This window comes from Amblyraja radiata, chromosome 9, assembly GCF_010909765.2.
Source record: "Amblyraja radiata isolate CabotCenter1 chromosome 9, sAmbRad1.1.pri, whole genome shotgun sequence".
NCBI lineage: Eukaryota > Metazoa > Chordata > Chondrichthyes > Rajiformes > Rajidae > Amblyraja > Amblyraja radiata.
In genome coordinates, this window is record NC_045964.1 from 56,162,063 (window position 1) to 56,181,459 (window position 19,397).

General features: G+C 47.8%; 1 protein-coding gene across 2 annotated transcripts in view; it reads left to right on the forward strand.

Moving 5' to 3' along the window:
• jag2 (jagged canonical Notch ligand 2) overlaps positions 1-19,397 on the forward strand; it is a 186,863-nt gene that overhangs the window by 131,052 nt on the left and 36,414 nt on the right. Inside the window, exons 6-11 of one of the 2 annotated variants that reach the window (XM_033027520.1) lie at positions 3,983-4,113; positions 9,332-9,451; positions 14,229-14,342; positions 14,793-14,906; positions 17,025-17,138; positions 18,651-18,697. In XM_033027520.1, coding sequence (XP_032883411.1) covers positions 3,983-4,113; positions 9,332-9,451; positions 14,229-14,342; positions 14,793-14,906; positions 17,025-17,138; positions 18,651-18,697 — 640 coding nt within the window. The remainder of the gene's footprint in view (positions 1-3,982; positions 4,114-9,331; positions 9,452-14,228; positions 14,343-14,792; positions 14,907-17,024; positions 17,139-18,650; positions 18,698-19,397) is intronic. The other variant, XM_033027521.1, reaches the window with a different exon arrangement.

The following is a 19,397-nucleotide window of genomic DNA, read 5'->3' on the forward strand; positions in this document are numbered from 1 at the left end:
CCAGAGCTGCTGCCTGTTGCACTGAGTTACTCTAGCATTTTGTGTCTATCTTCAATGCTAACAGTGATGTAAAGCTTGGTCTGTGTGTTTTGAACGGGTGGGAAATATAATGGTGCAATAATAGGAAATGTACTAGATAACCATAGCAGTGTGAAAGCAAAAGTCCATAGTGCAACCAAAGTTACACTCCACAGAAGATCATAGTTGCTCAGGTCATTTGATATATACTGTATATTTGATCTTCTATAAGCGAGTTCGGTATTCCGAAAAACGCAAGGAATCAAGGATCGTCTCCGGCACCGCAATCGCTGCCGAACCGCCAGTGGACCATCCCCGTCCCCTCCCAAGTGCCGCCCCCCCCCCCCCCCCCCTCCGGGGGCGGCCAGAGACGTCAGGAGTCAGACGGGAGCGGCGCCCACAGCCAGCATGGAGAAGCAGCACTAAACCCAGCTCAACTCTGCCTGTCCCGCCGGGTTAACCTACAGCCCTGCCTGGACTGACGGGATGCCTGCCCGGAGCCGTGGAGTTAGCGCTGCTTCTTCGCGCTGACTATAAGCCTGCGCCGTCGTTCCCTTAAGTCCAGGCAGGGCTTGTAGGTTAACAGGCAGAGTTGAGCTGGATTTAGCGCTGCTTCTCCGCGGTGGCTGTGGGCCTGGGGGCGCCGCTCCCGTCTGACTCCCGACGTCTCTGGCCGCCCCCAGAGGGGGGGGCACATGGGAGGGGACGGGGATGGTCCAGTGACGGTTTGGCAGCGATTGCGGCGCCGGAGATCTGGGATCGATCCTGGGTGTGGATGAAGCGCAGGTCTATGTCCATGCCGCGGCATGGCTGCCGAGAGTGTTTTTCGCTTGTGACCTATGACCTGGGCATGCGCAGTCGGAATACCGAACTCGCTTATTGATAGTGGTGTGTATGGAATATCCCTTTCCCTGGATGATGGTTTACAATCGATTCCGGTCTCAAACTAAGACCATCCAACTAGTGCTCGACTCTACAGTGACTCCACATGGGGATACAATGACTCTGATCTCTGCAAGATGACCTAAGCCAGCTTGTCCCCTAAATGATGCTGAGAGACAGCTGTGTGTTCAGTCATTGCCAACAGTATAAATAGATCCCTGACGCCCTCCAACAATAGCTGAAGTAACCTTTCACCAGATAAACCTCTACTCCTGCTGGTGTGTGCTGGTGCTGGTGCGTGTGCTAGTGTGTGCCTGCTGGTGTGTGTATGCTGGTGTGTGTGCGCGTGTTGGTGTGCGTGTGCTTGTGTCTGTGTGTATGTGCATGTCGGTGTGTGCCTGTGTCGGTGTGTGTGTGTTTGCGTGCATGTCGATGTGTGTGCGTGTATGTGCATGTCTGTGTGTGCGCATGTCGGTGTGTGTGCGCGTGCATGTCGGTGTGTGTGCCTGTGTCGGTGTGCATGTGTGTGCATGTCTGTGTGTGTGTGTGTGCGCATGTCAGTGTGTGTATGCGTGCATGTCAGTGTGTGTATGCGTGCATGTCAGTGTGTGTGTGTTTGTGCCTGTGTGCGCGTGCATGCGTATCTGTGTGTCGATGTGTGTGTCCGTGTGTGAGTGTAAAGGTCTCCCTTTTTGGAAACTATTCAAGTCCGAGTGGCTTCCAGTTAAAATGATATCCCATCTAATTCCACTCTGACTGCTTGTTCCTGTAATTGTACCAAGTTCAGCTGTGTTTGTTTCTATCCTTTTTGCGGGCAGTGAGATCTGGATTGTCATAAGATGTTTAAAATAGATGTTTTCTCTGCTAATTGTTGTAAATCCGTATTCTCTGATGACTGTGCCTGCTGCCAGATTTATTAAGATTACACTTGCCTTCATCTGTCGGGATATTGAGTACAAGAGTTAGGATGTCATGTTGCAACTTTATAAAACTTTGATTCAGCTGTGTTTGGAGTATCGTGTGCAGTTCTAGTCGCCCCATTACAGGAAGCATGTGGAGGCTTTGGAGAGGGTGCAGAGGAGGTTTCCCAGAATGATGTCTAAATTAGGGGGTATTAGTTATATGGAGAGGTTGGACAGACTTGGATTGTTTTCTCTGGAGCTTGAGGGGAGACCTGATAGAAGTATATATAATTGTGAGAGGCATAGATAGGGTAGACAGTCAGAACCCGGGATGAAAAAATTAAATACTAGAAGACATAGCTTTAAGGTGAGAGTGGCAATGTTTAAAGGAGATGTGCGGGGCAAGATTTATTTAATCCACAGTGTGATAAGTGCCTGGAAAGTCTGCCAGGGGTGGTGGTAAAGGCAGATCGATAGTAGTATATGAGAGACTCTTGATAAAACACGTGGACATGCAGTGAGTAGAGGCATATTGATTATGCATATTGATGTTTTCAAGAGAAAGTTAGATATAGCTCTTAGGGCTAACAGAATCAAGGGATATGGGGAGTAAGCAGAAACGGGGTAATGATTTTGGATGATCAGCCATGATCATATTGAATGGCGGTGCTAGCTCGAAGGACCGAATGGCCTACTCCGCCACTTATTTTCTATTTGCAGTGCTATCCAAGGAAATGAAGTATTACTATACGTGAATACAACCAAGCCAAGCACAAGTATGTACACGAGGGAGAATGAAGAGAAAGATAACAGAGTGCAGATTATGTTTCTCAGCATTGTGGCCAAACAGCTCCATAGAAACACTCCAATGTCTGCCATGAATTGGTTGGTGAATCTGGACAGTACCCTAGCTTATGGAAGGACCGTTCAGATGCCCGATAACAGAGGGGAAGAAGCTGTTCCTGAGTCTGGTGGTGCGCACTTTCAAGCTTCTGTACCTTCCGCCGGACGGGAGCGGGGAGAAGAAGGAATGACCGGGGTGGGACAAGTGTTTGATTATGTTGGCTGCTTTCCCGAGGCAGCGTGAAGTGTAGATGGAGTCGATGGTGGGGAGTGTGGTCTGTGTGATGGACTGGGCTACATCTACAATGGTGGGGAGTGTGGTCTGTGTGATGGACTGGGCTACATCTACAATGGTGGGGAGTGTGATCTGTGTGATGGACTGGGCTACATCTACAATGGTGGGGAGTGTGGTCTGTGTGATGGACTGGGCTACATCTACAATGGTGGGGAGTGTGGTCTGTGTGATGGACTGGGCTACATCTACAATGGTGGGGAGTGTGGTCTGTGTGATGGACTGGGCTACATCTACAATGGTGGGGAGTGTGGTCTGTGTGATGGACTGGGCTACATCTACAATGGTGGGGAGTGTGGTCTGTGTGATGGACTGGGCTACATCTACAATGGTGGGGAGTGTGGTCTGTGTGATGGACTGGGCTACATCTACAATGGTGGGGAGTGAGCTGAGCTGAGCCACTGGCACTACCTGAAGGGCTCCTCCTTAACTTAGATTGGACCAATACACCAAACAGTAAATTGGTGGAAGAATACAATCAATAGTAAAAACTCATCCAGAGTTCAAAGAAATGTGAAATGACAGACTTTGTTCAAAGAAACAGACCCTTGGCCCCACAATTAAATAGCCATCTACACTAATCTCTGCCATTGACCAGTCAGTAGTCAACTGAATATTATAGAACAACTCAGCGGGTCAGGCAGCATCCCTGGAGAAAAGGAATAGGTAACATTTCTTCAGACTTAGTCGGAATAAGGGTCTCAACCCAAAACGTTACCTATTTTCTCCAATTCAGTTTAGTTTATTGTCACGTGGACTGAGGAACAATGAAAAGCTTTTGTTGCATGCTAACCAGTCAGCGGAAAGACAATATATGATTACAATCAAACCATTTAAAGTGTACAGATACATGATGAGGGAATGATGTTTATTACAAGGATCCAGAGAAACTGCCTGACCCGCCGAATTACTCCAGCATTCTGTGTCCATCTTCTTTATAAACCATCAGCTGCAGTTCCTTCCTACACACTGAATGTCACAGATTGTATTGAATGTACTTGGCACCTGGGATGAGTATTAACCTCATTTCACCCTCTGCTTCCAGGTGCTTGTATGGATGGCAGGGACAGTTCTGTGACGAGTGTATCCCATACCCAGGCTGTGTCCACGGGACGTGTGTGGAGCCGTGGAAGTGTAACTGCGAAACCAACTGGGGAGGTCTGCTGTGTGACAAAGGTACGTACATGCCAAGTAAGTCTTCTCTTGAGGCTATTGTTTGCCGTCACTTTCACCATAACGCCGCCTGGATTAGAGATACCCTTTCATACCTCCAGTTTCCCTCAGGAAGGGTCTCGACCCCGAAACATCACCTATTCCCTCTCTCCAGAGATAGACAATAGACAATAGGTGCAGGAGTAAGCCATTCGGCCCTTCGAGCCAGCACCGCCATTCAATGTGATCATGGCTGATCATCCCAAATCAGTACCCCGTTCCTGCCTTAACCATATAACATATAACCATATAACAATTACAGCACGGAAACAGGCCATCTCGGCCCTACAAGTCCGTGCCGAACAATTATTTTCCCTTAGTCCCACCTGCCTGCACTCATACCATAACCCTTCATTCCCTTCTCATCCATATGCCTATCCAATTTATTTTTAAATGATACCAACGAACCTGCCTCCACCACTTCCACTGGAAGCTCATTCCACACCGCTACCACTCTCTGAGTAAAGAAGTTCCCCCTCATGTTACCCCTAAACTTCTGTCCCTTAATTCTGAAGTCATGTCCTCTTGTTTGAATCTTCCCTATTCTCAAAGGGAAAAGCTTGTCCACATCAACTCTGTCTATCCCTCTCATCATTTTAAAGACCTCTATCAAGTCCCCCCTTAACCTTCTGCGCTCCAGAGAATAAAGACCTAACCTATTCAACCTTTCTCTGTAACTTAGTTGTTGAAACCCAGGACACATTCTAGTAAATCTCCTCTGTACTCTCTCTATTTTGTTGACATCCTTCCTATAATTGGGCGACCAAAATTGTACACCATACTCCAGATTTGGTCTCACCAATGCCTTGTACAATTTTAACATTACATCCCAGCTGCTATACTCAATGCTCTGATTTATAAAGGCTAGCATACCAAAAGCTTTCTTTACCACCCTGTCTATATGAGATTCCACCTTCAAGGAACTATGCACGGTTATTCCCAGATCCCTCTGTTCAACTGCATTCTTCAATTCCCTACCATTTACCATGTACGTCCTATTTTGATTTGTCCTGCCAAGGTGTAGCACCTCACATTTATCAGCATTAAACTCCATCTGCCATCTTTCAGCCCATTCTTCCAAATGGCCTAAATCACTCTGTAGACTTTGGAAATCCTCTTCATTATCCACAACACCCCCTATCTTGGTATCATCTGCATACTTACTAATCCAATTTACCACACCTTCATCCAGATCATTGATGTACATGACAAACAACAAAGGACCCAACACAGATCCCTGAGGCACCCCACTAGTCACCTGCCTCCAACCCGACAAACAGCCATCCACCATTACCTTCTGGCGTCTCCCATTCAGATGTTGAACCCATCTTGCTACTCCTGCATTTATACCCAACAGTTGAACCTTCTTAACCAACCTTCCATGAGGAACCTTGTCAAAGGCCTTACTAAAGTCCATATAGACAACATCCACTGCTTTACCCTCGTCAATTTCCCTAGTAACCTCTTCAAAAAATTCAAGAAGATTAGTCAAACATGACCTTCCAGGCACAAATCCATGTTGACTGTTCCTAATCAGACCCTGTTTATCCAGATGCTTATATATATTATCTCTAAGTATCTTTTCCATTAATTTGCCTTCTCCCCATATCCCCTGCCTGACCCACTGAGTTACTCCAACATTTTGTGTCAGTTGGCCAGACTTGGGGGTTGTTTACTCTGGAACTTTGGAGGCTATGTGGAGACCTGATGGAACTATATAAAATGATGGGAGGCATAGATAGGGTAGCCAGTCAAAAGCTTTTTTCCCTCCAGGGTGGAAAGGTCAAAGACTAGAGGACATGGGTTTAAGGTGAGAGGGGCAAAGTTTGAAGGAGTTGTGCAGGACACGGAGAGTGGAGAGTGTGTGGAACGCATTGCGGTGGGGTGCGGTGGTGCTGGAGGCTGACATGACAGCCGTATTGAAGAGGCTTTTAGATAGGAACATGGATGGATGTGCGGGGAATGGAGGGAGGTGGATCATGTGCAGGCAGAGACTGACTTGGTATCATGTTTAGCATGGACTGTGGGCAGAAGAGTGTTGCTGTGCTGGACTGTTCTTTTAGTTTAGTTTAGGGATACAGTGTGGAGGCAGGCCCTTCAGCCCACTGAGCCAGTGCGACCAGCGATCACCGCACACTAACACCATCCTAACACCACACTAGGGACAATTTACAATTATACCAAGCCGTTTAACCTACGGACCAGTACGTCTTTGGAGTGTGGGAGGAAGCAGGAGCTTCCGGAGAAAAGCCACTCGGGTCATGGGGAGAACGTGCAAACACTGTACAGATAAGTACCCGTAGTCAGGATTGAACCCGGGGTCTCTGGCGCTGTCAGGAGCAACTCTACTGCTGGGCGCCCTGTGTCGATATATGTTAAGGGTGTATGTGGGGATCTGTTGATTACACTGAGCACCCCCAGCAGCATGCCTGCTCCCCTGAATGTCCACAACATGGCGAGAGGAATTTGTGCCTGCCTCCATGCTGGACTACCGTGCTGAGCTTCATAAATACTGCGCAGTCACCAATCAATGCAGTGAGACATGCTGGCGAAACAGCTTTACCAGAGAGGGGTGAGAATAGGGAGCTCGGTTCCAGGTGTGGACTCCTCTGTATCAGCAAGACCAAGCGCAGGCTCAGCGATCATTTCGCTGAAAACCTTCGCTCAGTCCGCCAAGACATACCTGATCTCCCGGTTACTAAACACTTTAACTCCCCCTCCCATTTCCACACTGACCTTTCTCTCCTGGGCCTCCTCCATTGTCAGAGTGAGGCCCAGCGCAAATTCGAGGAACAGCACCTCATATTTCGCTTGGGCAGTTTACACCCCAGCGACACAAATTTTGATTTCCCTAACCTCTAGTATTCCTTGCTTTCCCTCTCTGTCCATCCCTCCCCCATCTCAGTTCTCCGATCAGTCTGACTGTCCTCCTGATTAAATTTTACATGGTGCGCCTTGTTGTCACCCTCCCCTAGCTAACAATGATCTATTCAACATTTTACTTGAACCTCGTCCCCTTTGATCTCTTATTTTCACACTTACCCTGCAATATCTCTGTGTCTCCCTCTCCCCTGAAGAAGGGTCTCGACCAGAAACGTCTCCCATTCCTTCTCTCCAGAGATGCTGCCTGTCCCGCTGAGTTACTCCAGCATTTTGTGTCTATCTTTGGTCCCAGACAGACTGTCTGGGTGACTGGTATAATTCCGCTTCAGAGGAAGCAAATAACACAAGGGGGTAAGAGAATGGAAAATGCTGGTGAGGTGGGACCAAGGCGGATATCTGGCATGGATCATTTGCACCATATCCTCCATTTCTGTGTTCTGCATTATTTGCAATCAATGCTTATTGGAACTTTGGTTCCGGTCGCCATGTTGTTAAGAGTGTGTTCATAGTTTGGCGTTGCTCCCAGTCACCATTCCGTGCTGGCGGTCGGTCACGCCAACATTTTGCCACCCAGTTTTCTTTGCTGCCTCCACTCCAGTCTGAGCAAAAGCTGTACCTCAACAGGAAGCCTTGCTGAAATGTTTGCACGCCCACCATTACATCTCATTGAAAGTGCTGGGCTGACCTGTTTCCTGCCTTTGAAGAGATGCGGGGATGGCTAATTGAGTCACGCACATAATGGTTCCATTTAACACAGAAGTTTTTCATTCTACGTAGTTTTGATGACTTGTGTATCAAAACCCAGATCATTTTAATTGCGTCCCTTTCCATATTCTCTCCTACCTGGCAAAACAAGGAAGGTAGAAACAAGGAACTGCAGATGCTGATTTATACGAAAGATAGATGCAAAGTGCTGGAGTAACTCAAGCGGGTCAGGCGGGCATCTGTGGAGAAAAAGGATGGGTGAAGTTTTGGGTTGGGACCCTTCTTCAAACTGACATTTGATTCGGGACCCTTCTTCAGACTGACATTTTGGGTTGGGACCCTTCATCAGATTGCTTCAGTCTGTGTGATACACCTCTAACTCTAACCTCCCCACTCTGGACAGCATTCCCCGCATCTTTGTGTACAGTTCAGTCGTGTAAACTCTCTCACTCTCAGCCTGAAGAAGATGTCTCGGCCCCGAAACGTCGCCCATTCCTTCTCTCTGGAGATGCTGCCTGTCCCGCTGAGGTACTCCAGCATTTTGTGTCTATCTCTGGTTTCTCAGTCCTGCTTGTTCATGTTCTGTTAGTTTGATCCCCTCAAAAACTGCAAACTTTGGGTTAACCTCACAAATGCTTTTCCCCAATATCAGAAAACCTACACTTTGAAATTGCATCGTAATACAGTGCCTGCTGAATCATCAACATTTAAGGGCAGAGTTTGGTTAAATAACCTAATCTGTTCTTCTCAGTATCAAACAACCTGCAGTATATAACTCAGCGGGTGAGGCAGCATCTATGGAGAGAACGAATGGGTGACCTTAAGGGTCTCGACCCGAAACGTCTCCCATTCCTTCTCTCCATAGATGCTGCCTCACCCGCTGAGTTACTCCAGCATTTTGTGTCTACCTTCGATTTTATCCAGCATCTGCAGTTCTTTCTTACACAACTTGCACTATTTGTTCCTTTCTAAAGCTGTGACTGCTTTAATAATATTAATATCATCATCATTTAAGGACAGAGTTTGGTTAACTTTACAAATCAGTTTATCTCAGTATTAATAATAATAATAATAACAATAATAATAATAATAATAATAATAATAATAATAAATGTTATTTTGGACACAAGGTCCAGACAAGGGACAACATTTACATAAAAATACATTGCATATAAAAACATTATAAAATACATATAAAATCTTAGTATATCACTTATAAAAGCATCATAAATTATATATTAAACAAACACAAAAAAAAACAACCTGTACTATTTGAAGTTCCCTGTCTATCTGTAATACTTGAAATTCCTTTTAAAATACAATGACTTACTTTAATAATACCATCCACATTTAAGGACAGAGTTTGGTTCAAAAGCAGCACTATTTTAAGTCTTTGTGCAAAAGTGAACCGTGCACCTGGCCGGTCAATGATTAATGGGCCTTCAGTTGCCTTGGGACAAATGACAAGTTGTCACTTGTCCACGGACCCAGCTGAATGTCTGGTATCTCAGCCAGGGGGGAGGGCTTGGTGTGTGCACATGGCTTCTGCGTCTGACCCTTTAACTTGAACCGATAATTCTCTTCCCTCCCGAAGACTTGAATTACTGTGGGACGCACCACCCCTGCATCAATGGAGGGACTTGCATGAACACTGAACCCGATGAATACCAGTGCGCATGTCCCGAAGGATATTCTGGCAAGACCTGCGAGATCGGTAAGTGAACAGCACGTGGTGTAAGTGAAACTACCCGTTAATTTAGTAAAAGTCGGAACTAGGAACTGCAGGTGCAAAAAAAAAGACACAATGTGCGGGAGTAACTCAGCGGGTCAGACAGCATCAGTGTGAAGAGAGGACCTGACCCAAAATTTAATCTATCCATGCTCTCCACAGATGCTGCCTGACCCGCAGTTACTCCAGCATTACTCTGTATTAGAAAGAACTGCAGATGCTGGAAAAATCAAAGGTAGACAAAAATGCTGGAGAAATTCAGCGGGTGAGGCAGCATCTATGGAGCAAAGGAATAGGTGACGTTTTGGGTCCCGACTCGAAACGTCACCTATTCCTTCACTCCATAGATGCTGCCTCACCCGCTGAGTTTCTCCAGCATTTTTGTCTACCAGCGTTACTCTGTGTCTTTCTTTAATTTAGTAATGCAACCAAACTACATAAAATTAGGAGAGGCTTAGATAGGAACAGACAGTAAGAACCTTTTACCCAGGGTGGAAAAATCAAAGACGAGGGCATAGCTTTAAGGTGAGACAGGCAAAGTTTAAAGGAGACTAGACCAACTGGGACCACGGGGTCCCTGTCCCTGTCTCCCAACGCAACCCGTTCCCCCAATGCAATATTCCACCACTCACCCGTCCCCCCATATTCCACCACTCACCCATAGCCCCCAAGTGTGCAGGGGCGTATCCCCCAGCACTGCCTCCCCATCCTCTTGCGTCGAGGACTTTAAAAAAGAATGCAATTGCGCCCTCCAGCTAAAGGAAGGACTGAGTGTTCCTCGATTAGAACTTTGTTGCAAGATGGGCCAGCAAGGATTTTAGCTGCTAAATTTTTCTTAAACTTGAATTTCTAAAGTTAAAAAACGCAACCCGTTCCCCCAAGGCAATATTCCACCTGAGGCAATATTCAAAGGGTGATAAGTGCCTGGAACTCGCTGCCGGGGGTAGTGGTGGAGGGCAGATATGATAGTTACATTTAAGAGGCTTTTTAGATAGATACATGGAAATGGAGGGGTGTGGATCACGTGCAGATAGTGTAGATTAGTGGGCTGAAGGGCCTGTTCCTGTGCTCTACTTCCCTGTTATATCCTGAGGCACAATTCTGTTGGTTCCATCACTCAGTGTTTGCTCAGTCCATTGTAACAAGGTGGCATTTCATTAGAAGGGCGGTCGGCAGATAGGTTTTAGAGGAGATCTTTGTGGAGGACTGTATGGGTGCTCCTGTTTCCTCCCACATCCCAAAGAAATGCAGGTTTGTAGGTTAATTGGCCCCAGTGCGTAGGGAGTAGATGAGAAAGTAGGATAACATAGAACAAGTGTGAACGGGTGTGCCGAAGGGCCTGTTTCCACAGCGTACCACTAATCTAAACAAAAGTGGCATGGAAAGTCATTTTGAACAGCAGTCCTTCACAGTTGACGATTGGATTTGTATTTAAAATTTGGGATGATTGGGGCTAGTATTTGAGGATTGTGGAGGTGTACAAGAGTGGGAGAGCTTGAAGAGGAGAGGATGGGCTGTGGGGTGAGGCATGGTGCAGTGGTGATGAGCGGGATTTACTCACAGAGTCAGAAGGAGGGGAGCAAATGTTCAAGGATAGGATTTGTCTTATTTCTACACTGAAGGCTGTCACGTGGAAGCAACAGCCGTGTTTAAAAGGGAAAGGGTAAATATTTGCAATGACTATTCCAATGGGGACAAAGAACAAAGGATCACCTTGTTAGGCAGTTTCTCGCGGTCGGCAGGGGACTTGCTTCTTGACCACTTCTTTACTGTTGAGATATAGCACGGAAACAGGCCCATCGGCCCACCGAGTCCGCGCCGACCAGCGTTCGCCCCGTACGCTGGCACTGTCCTACACACAAGGGACATTTTTTTACAACTTACCAAAGCCAATTAACCTACAAGCCTGCGTGCCTTTGGAGTGTCAAGTCAAGTCACTTTTATTTCTATAGCACATTTAAAAAACAACTCTCGTTGGCCAAAGTACTTTACATTGGTGGAGGTACTTACGTTATACAACAGTGGTTCATAGATTAAGTACATACATAAATACATACATATAGCCCTCCCTCAGAGGACGTCAAGAAAGGCTTGAGAGTAAAGATGAGTTTTAAGTCTCGACTTAAAAGAGTCGATGGAGGGGGCAGTTCTGATGGGAAGAGGGATGCTGTTCCACAATCTAGGAGCTGCAACCGCAAAGGCGCGGTCGCCCCTGAGCTTATGCCTAGACTGCGGGATGGTCAGTAACCCCAAGTCGGCCGATCTGAGGGACCTGGAGGTGGTGTGGTGGGTAAGCAGACTTTTGATGTAGGTGGGGGCAAGCCCGTTAAGGGCTTTGTAAACATAAAGAAAGATCTTGAAATTTATTTGGAACCGGAGTGTGGGAAGAAACCGGAGAAAACCCACGCAGGTCACAGGGAGAACGTACAAACTCCGTTCAGACAGCACCCGTAGTCAAGATGGAACCCGGGTCTCTGGTGCAACTCTACCGCTGCGCCGCCGTGCTGCCGAGGTCACTGGGATGGGCTAAATGTCGAGGCTGGTGAGGGGTGTCATAAGGTGTCCACTCCTGGCATGGTTCTTCTGACGTGTGGACATGATGTTCTCACTGGTATCCTGAAAACCCCCCCCCCCCCCTTTCTCTTTGAGCAAGTTTAATTATCATATGTACGAGCCAGGGAACAATGAAATTCCTACTTGCTGCAGCGTTACAGCCCAATTAATGTCCCAACATGCAAATAAATAAAGAATAATCAAGAATACAATAAATTAATGGTCAGTAATACTAGGCAACCAAGGTACATGATGCTGCCAAAGTCCACAGTAGATCCTTGTTGCTGGGGTCGAGTTGTGATTAGGGAGTGCAGTGTTCAGGAACCTGATAGTTGTTGGGGAGAAGCTGTTCTTGAACCTGGTGGTCGCGGTTCTCAGACTCCTGGACGTCCTTCATGATGGTAGAAGGGAGAAGAGAGGCCAGGGTGGTGTGGGTCTTTGATGGCATCAGCTGTCTTTATGAGGCAGTGCTTCCAGTAGATCACTTCGCTGGTGGGGACCGGTGTCGTGTCTACCATTCTCTGCAGCCTCCTTTATTCCTGGGCGTTCGTGTTCACGCTCCCGAACCGGGTCGAGATGCAACCAGTCGGTGTACTCTCCACCTGTAGAAGTAGACAGTATTCAGCGACAAACTGAATTGCAGAGTCACAGGGAGTCATAGACAAAAGACAATAGGTGCAGGAGTAAGCCATTCGGCCCTTCGAGCCAGCTCCTCCATTCAATGTGATCATGGCTGATCATCCCCAATCAGTACCCTGTTCCTGCCTTCTCCCCATATCCCGTGACTCCGCTATTTTTAAGAGCCCTATCTAGCTCTCTCTTGAAAATATCCAGAGAACCGGCCTCCACCACCCTCTGAGGCAGAGAATTCCACAGACTCACAACTCTGTGATACAGGCCCTTCAGTCCAACTCGCCCACACCGGCCAACATGTCCCAGTTACACTCGTCCCTCCTGCCTGCGCTTGGCCCATATCCCTCCAAACCTGTCCTATCCATGTACCTGTCCAACTGTTTCTTGAATGTTGGGATAGTCCCAGCCTCAACTACCTCCTTCTGGCAGCTCGTTCCATACACCCACCACTTTTTGTGTGAAAAGGTTACTCCTCAGATTCCTATTAAATCTTTTCCCCTTCACCTTAAGCCTATGTCTTCTGGTCCTCGATTCACCTACTCTGGGCAAGAGACTGTGTGCATTTACCTGTTCTATTACTCAGTCATAGAATCATACGGCGTGGAATTAGGCCCTTCTACACCTGAAGTTCGACAGAGTATTCAGCGATGAACTGAATTTTGGTGTCATAGAGTCACAGAGATTCATAAAGTGATACAGTGTGGAAATAGGCCCTTCGGCCCAACTCACCCACACTGGCCAACATGTCCCAGCTACACTAGTCGCACCTGGCCAGTTGGCCCATATCCCTCCAAACCTGTCCTATCCATGTACCTGTCTAAATATTGCCTGCGCTAATAGTTGCTATCTCCTCCATCTTCTATGGAAACAGAGCAGCGGGGATTGTGCCCAGGGATTCCTAAGAACATTTTTGTCTTCAAGGAGGTTTTGAGCATGTTCTTGACTTTGTTGAGTCTGGCCAGGGAACGTTGGAAACTCTGAGTTGGAGCCGGTGGAGCAGTGGTAGCAACCTGTGCTGTACATCCCCTGGTAAATAGGCAGGCTCGAGTTTAGTTTGGTTTAGTTTAGAGATACAACGCGGAAACAGGCCCTTCGGCCCACCGAGCCCGCACCGACCCGCGATCCCCGCACATTGACACTATTCCACACACACTCACTAGGATACAAAATCACATTTATTCCAAGCCAATTAACTTACAAACCTGAATGTCTTTGGAGTGTGGGAGGAAACTGAAGATCTTGGAGAAAACCACCACAGATCGCTGGGAGAGCGTGCAAAATCCGTACAGACAGGACACGTGCTCAGGATGGAACCCAGGCCTCTGGTGCTGTGAGGCAACAACTCTTGTGCTGCGCCACCGTGCTGCCCGTGAGTTCTTAACTTGCACAGCCTCCTCTGATCATCCTTAGATCCAGGTTTCCAGCTCACTGTGATCATATCTGTAAAGGATTTAGACCCCAGTCGTCCTTCATGGAGAAGGCCTTCTTGGTCAGGGTTGTTTATTGAAACTGGTTGAGGTGGGGGGCAAGTGTGAGTTCTGCTCTAATTCCGCCTGACTTTCCTCTTTGGTTCTAGCCGAGCATGCGTGTGTATCCAACCCGTGTGCAAATGGGGGCACCTGCCACGAGATCCCCACCGGCTTTGAGTGCCAGTGCCCTGCGGGGTGGAATGGGAACACCTGTGCCATCGGTACGTTCGCTGATGTCGGTGATGACTGGAGTCTCTCTCCCTCTCTCTTTCTCCCATCTCTTTTCTCTTTTTCTCTCTCTCTCTTTCTTTTCCTCTTTCCCCATTCTCTCTCTCTCTCTCTTTAGTTTATTGTCACGTGTACCGAGGTACAGTGAAAAGCATTTAATGCTCTCTCATCCCTTATGCGTTTTCTCGTGCTCTTGTTCACTCCCATTTTGCGCCCTCATTCTGTTCCCCTCATTCTGTGTGTGTCCGTCTGTGTGTGTGTCCCCTCTGTGTATGTGTGTGTGTCCCTCTGTGTGTGTGCGTCCCCCTGTGTGTGTGTGTGAGTGTATGTGTGTGTGTGTCCCCTCTGTGTGTGTGCGTCCCCCTGTGTGTGTGTGTGTCCCTCCCTTTCTCCACCCACCCCACCGCCTATTCCCCTCGCTGACGGACTGCCTCTCCCAACAGATATCGATGACTGTGCATCTACTCCGTGTGCCCACAGTGGAACCTGCATTGATCGTATCAATGGGTTTGAGTGCATCTGCCCGGGGCAGTGGATCGGGAAGACCTGTCAGCTGGGTAAGGAGCGTTGAGCAGCCTTCTGCTTGTATGGGACTTGAGGCTGAGTGAACAGATTGTGGACCGCCTCTTGCAGGCCACAGATAATGATCGTAACAGGGCAGTGAAATGGAGTGAAGGCGTGGGTCAGCTGCCATCTTGAATGACACAAAATGCTGGAGTAACTCAGAGGGACTGGCAGCATCTCTGGATAGAAGGAATGGGTGATGTTTTGGGTTGAGACCCTTCTTCACTGTCTGAGCCTCAGTCTGAAGAAGCGTCTCGATCTAGACGTCACCCATTCCTTCTCTCCAGAGATCCTGCCTGTCCCATTTCCAGAGATCCAGCCTGTTCCGCTGAGTTACTCCAGCATTTTGTGTCTATCTTCGGTGTGTAAACCAACATCTGCAGTTCCTTCCCACACATCTTGAATGACAGGCCTTTCAGCAGAGCTCCCTCTGATGTGCAGCATGCTTGTTCCAGCTTACTCCAGCCACCGGGAGCATGAGTGGGTGAGCACATGCCTTGAGAGGCCAGCTTCCTCCTCACTAGGGTTGGCATTGATACATTCAGGTGCCCCTAATGGTGACGGTATTGAAATCCTTCTGCTTCCTGGTTTGTGGTGATTGGTGCATGTGGGGAATAATAGACAATAGACAATAGTAGGCCATTCGGCCCTTCGAGCCAGCACCACCATTCAATATGATCATGGCTGACATCCCCAATCAGTACCCCATTCCTGCCTTCTCCCCATATCCCCTGACTGCCCTATCTTTAAGAGCCCTATCTATCTCTCTCTTAAAAGTATCCAGAGAACCGGCCTCCACCGCCCTCTGAGGCAGAGATTCCACAGACTCACAACTCTTTGTGTGAAGAAGTGTTTCCTCATCTCCGTTCTAAATGGCTTACCCCTTATTCTTAAACTGTGGCCCCTGGTTCTGGACTCCCCCAACACTAGCACTTTCCTACACATGTTTCCTGCCTCTTAGCGTGTCCAAACCCTTAATAATCTTATATGTTTCAATAAGAAACCCTCTCATCCTTCTAAACTCCAGAGTGTACAAGCCTAGCCGCTCCATTCTCTCAGCATATGACAGTCCCGCCATCCCGGGAATTAACCTTGTGAACCTACGTTGCAGTCCCTCAATAGCAAGAATGTCCTTCCTCAAATTAGGGGACCAAAACTGCACACAATACTCCAGGTGTGGTCTCACTAGGGTTCTGTACAACTGCAGAAGGACCTCTTTGCTCCTATACTCAACTCCTCTTGTTATGAAGGCCAACATGCCATGCCAATAAGGCTACCTAATCTCTGTAGTAACCAGAAAAGGGTCTGTCTGTTTGGCATATAGTCATAGAGCACGGAAAGGGGCCCAACTTGCCCATGTGGACCAAAGCGACCCATCTAAGCTGTTCCCACTTTCCCACGTTTGGCCCATATTCCTCTAAACCTTTCCTATCCATGTATCTTTCCAAGTGTCTCTTAATTTTAGGGATACAGTGTGGAAACAGGCCCTTCAACCCACCAAGTCCACGCCGACCAGTGATCACCCATACACTAGCACTATCCTACCCGCTAGGGATTATTTGCTGAAGCTGATTAACCTACAAACCTGCACGTCTTTGGAATGTGGGAGGAAACCGGAGCACCCGGAGAAAACCCACACGGTCACAGGCAGAACGTACAAACTCCGTACAGACAGCACCCGTAGTCAGGATCAAACCTGGTCTTTGGCGCTGTGAGGCAGCAACTCTACCGCTGTGCCACCCTTCAACCATGCCACCCTTCTTCAGATTCCAGATACTGTTCCAGTATAATTCTATTGTATACTATATACATACTATCATATAGTATTGTAAATGCTGTAATAGCAGTCTGAAGAAGAGTCTCGACCAGAACCGTTATCTATCCATGTCCTCCAGAGATGCTGCTTGACCTGCTGAATTACTCTAGCACGTTGTGTCTTTTTTCACATTCTTGAGATTGCATTAATTTTTTATATATAACTGGACAAATTGGTGCTTTTTCAGTGGTCATGCGTTGGGTCTTTTTACAACTAAACTGCTTGCATGCTTTTTGTGGTAGTGGTTGCTGACTTTTTTCTCTCTTCTCTTGCATTCCCCCCTCTCCTTTCCCAGATGCTAATGAATGTGAGGTGGAGCCTTGCGTTAACTCTTACCCTTGTAGAAATTTGATTGGTGGATATTACTGTGACTGCCTCCCAGGATGGTCTGGACAGAACTGTGATCTACGTCAGTATTCTGCTTAATATTTTTGTGCACTCGTATAGTCTATCTGTGTGTGTGTGTGTCTGTGTATCTGTCTGTCTGTGTATCTGTCTGTCTGTGTGTCTGTCTGTGTGTCTGTCTATCCGCATGTGTGTGTGTGTGTCTGTATGTCTGTGTATGTATGTCTGTGTGTGTGTGTGTCTGTCCGTGTGTGGGTGTGTGTGTGTCTGTCTGTAGGGCTGTGTGTGTGTGTGTGTGTGTGTGTGTCTGTCTGTAGGGCTGTCTGTGTGTGTGTCTGTCCATGTGTGTGTGTCTGTCCGTGTGTGTGTGTCTGTCCGTGTGTGGGTCTGTCTGTATGTAGTGTGTGTGTCTGTCCTTGTGCGTGTCTGTCTGTGCGTGTCTGTCCGTGTCTGTATGTGTGTGTCTGTGTGTATCTGTGTCTGTCCGTGTGTGTTTGTGTATGTGTGTGTCTGTGTGTATCTGTGTGTGTGCGTGTCTGTCCGTGTGTGCGTGTCTGTCTGTGTGTGCGTGTCTGTCTGTGTATTTGCAACCCCCTGTTACATTGGTGTCTCAAAGACCAATGAAGGAGAGTCGCTATAAATTCACCTCAATGGATCACTGGTACCTTATTGTCATGTACCTAAGTATAGAGAAATTATTTTTTTGTGCACAGTTCGGTAACAATCTTCCTATACATTAGCACAATCAGACCGAATTACTGGGCCGGAGTTGCAGGGGTTGGCCTGGCCAGACGATGTTGTCGATGTCCACCACCGCTCCTTGCCGCCGCAGGCCGTGTCTGATCCGCGCGCTCGGCCTTCTTGGAGCGGCCCCCAGTCCAATGGAGCGCCAGGCCACTGCCTGGAACGCGCTGCCGTTGACGGTGGTGAAGGCAGATACGATAATGGTGTTTAAGAGTCTTTTAGATAGACGCATAGATATGCAGAGAATGGCGGCAATGAAGATTAGTTTAACTTGGTGTCATGTTAGGCACAGACATTGTGGGCAGAATGGCCAGTTACTGTGCTGTACTGATCTGTGTACCTGGGTGCTTGTAGGAGAGGGATAAAGACTGTTCCTGAAGGTAGACAAAAGTGCTGGAGAAACTCAGCGGGTGCAGCAGCATCCATGGAGCGAAGGAAATAGGCAACGTTTCGGCCCGAATCGTTGCCTATTTCCTTCACTCCATAGATGCTGCTGCACCCGCTGAGTTTCTCCAGCACTTTTGTCTACCTTCGATTTTCCAGCATCTGCAGTTCCTTCTTAAAGACTGTTCCTGATTTGGGAATATTGAGTATATCGGCTGGGTGGGAAGCCAGGATACTCCCGCTCTTCCATTTAAAACCGTGCTGTGCTGCTGAGGGGTGTGCAGACATCCCAGACACGTGCCTGGGTTTTGTGTGTCGGTCCTCGCTGTTCAATACGTGGCAGCAGAAGGAGATAATGTAAAGGTGGCTCATCCACCCACCTCTTAACCTGCCGAGGCGGGCTGTGCTTTAAATTGTGCTCTGACTGTCAACTCATTGACTTTTCCAGACACTGAGAACTGCCACGGACAATGCCAGAATGGAGCCGCGTGCAAGGTATGAAACCCGATTGATTTAGTTTAGTTTAGAGATACAACTCTGATATACAGGCCCTTCAGCCCACCGAGTCCATGCCGACCATCAAGCACCCATTCACAATAGTTCTCCGTTACCCCACTCCCTGATACTTGGGATCATTGGTGGCGGGTGTCTGGAACGCACTGCTGCGGGTGGTGGTGGAGGCAGATACAATAGTGGCATTTAAGAGGCTTTTAGATAGATATGCAGAGAATGGAAGGATCACCTGCTGGCAGAGGAGATTAGTTTCACTTGTTCTGCACAGACATTGTGGGTCGAAGGCCCTTTTCCTATGCTGTACAGTTGCACGTGTAAGTCTGAAGAAGGGTCCCGACACGAAACATCACCCATTCCTTCTCTCCAGAGGTGCTGCCTCACCCGCTGAGTTACTCCAGCATTTTGTGTCCACCCTGTACAGGATCTAATTGACATACGCACCAGATATGAACTGGAACAAAGAGATTTTTACTTGCTGCAGCTTCACAAGAACAGCTTCCAGCTGTAGAAACATAGAAAATAGGTGCAGGAGGAGGCCATTCAGCCCTTCGATCCAGCACCGCCATTCATTGTGATCAATGCTGATCGTCCCCAATCAATAACCCATGCCTGCCTTCTCCCCATATCCCTTGATTCCACTAGTCCCTAGAGCTCTATCTAACTCTCTCTTAAATCCATTCAG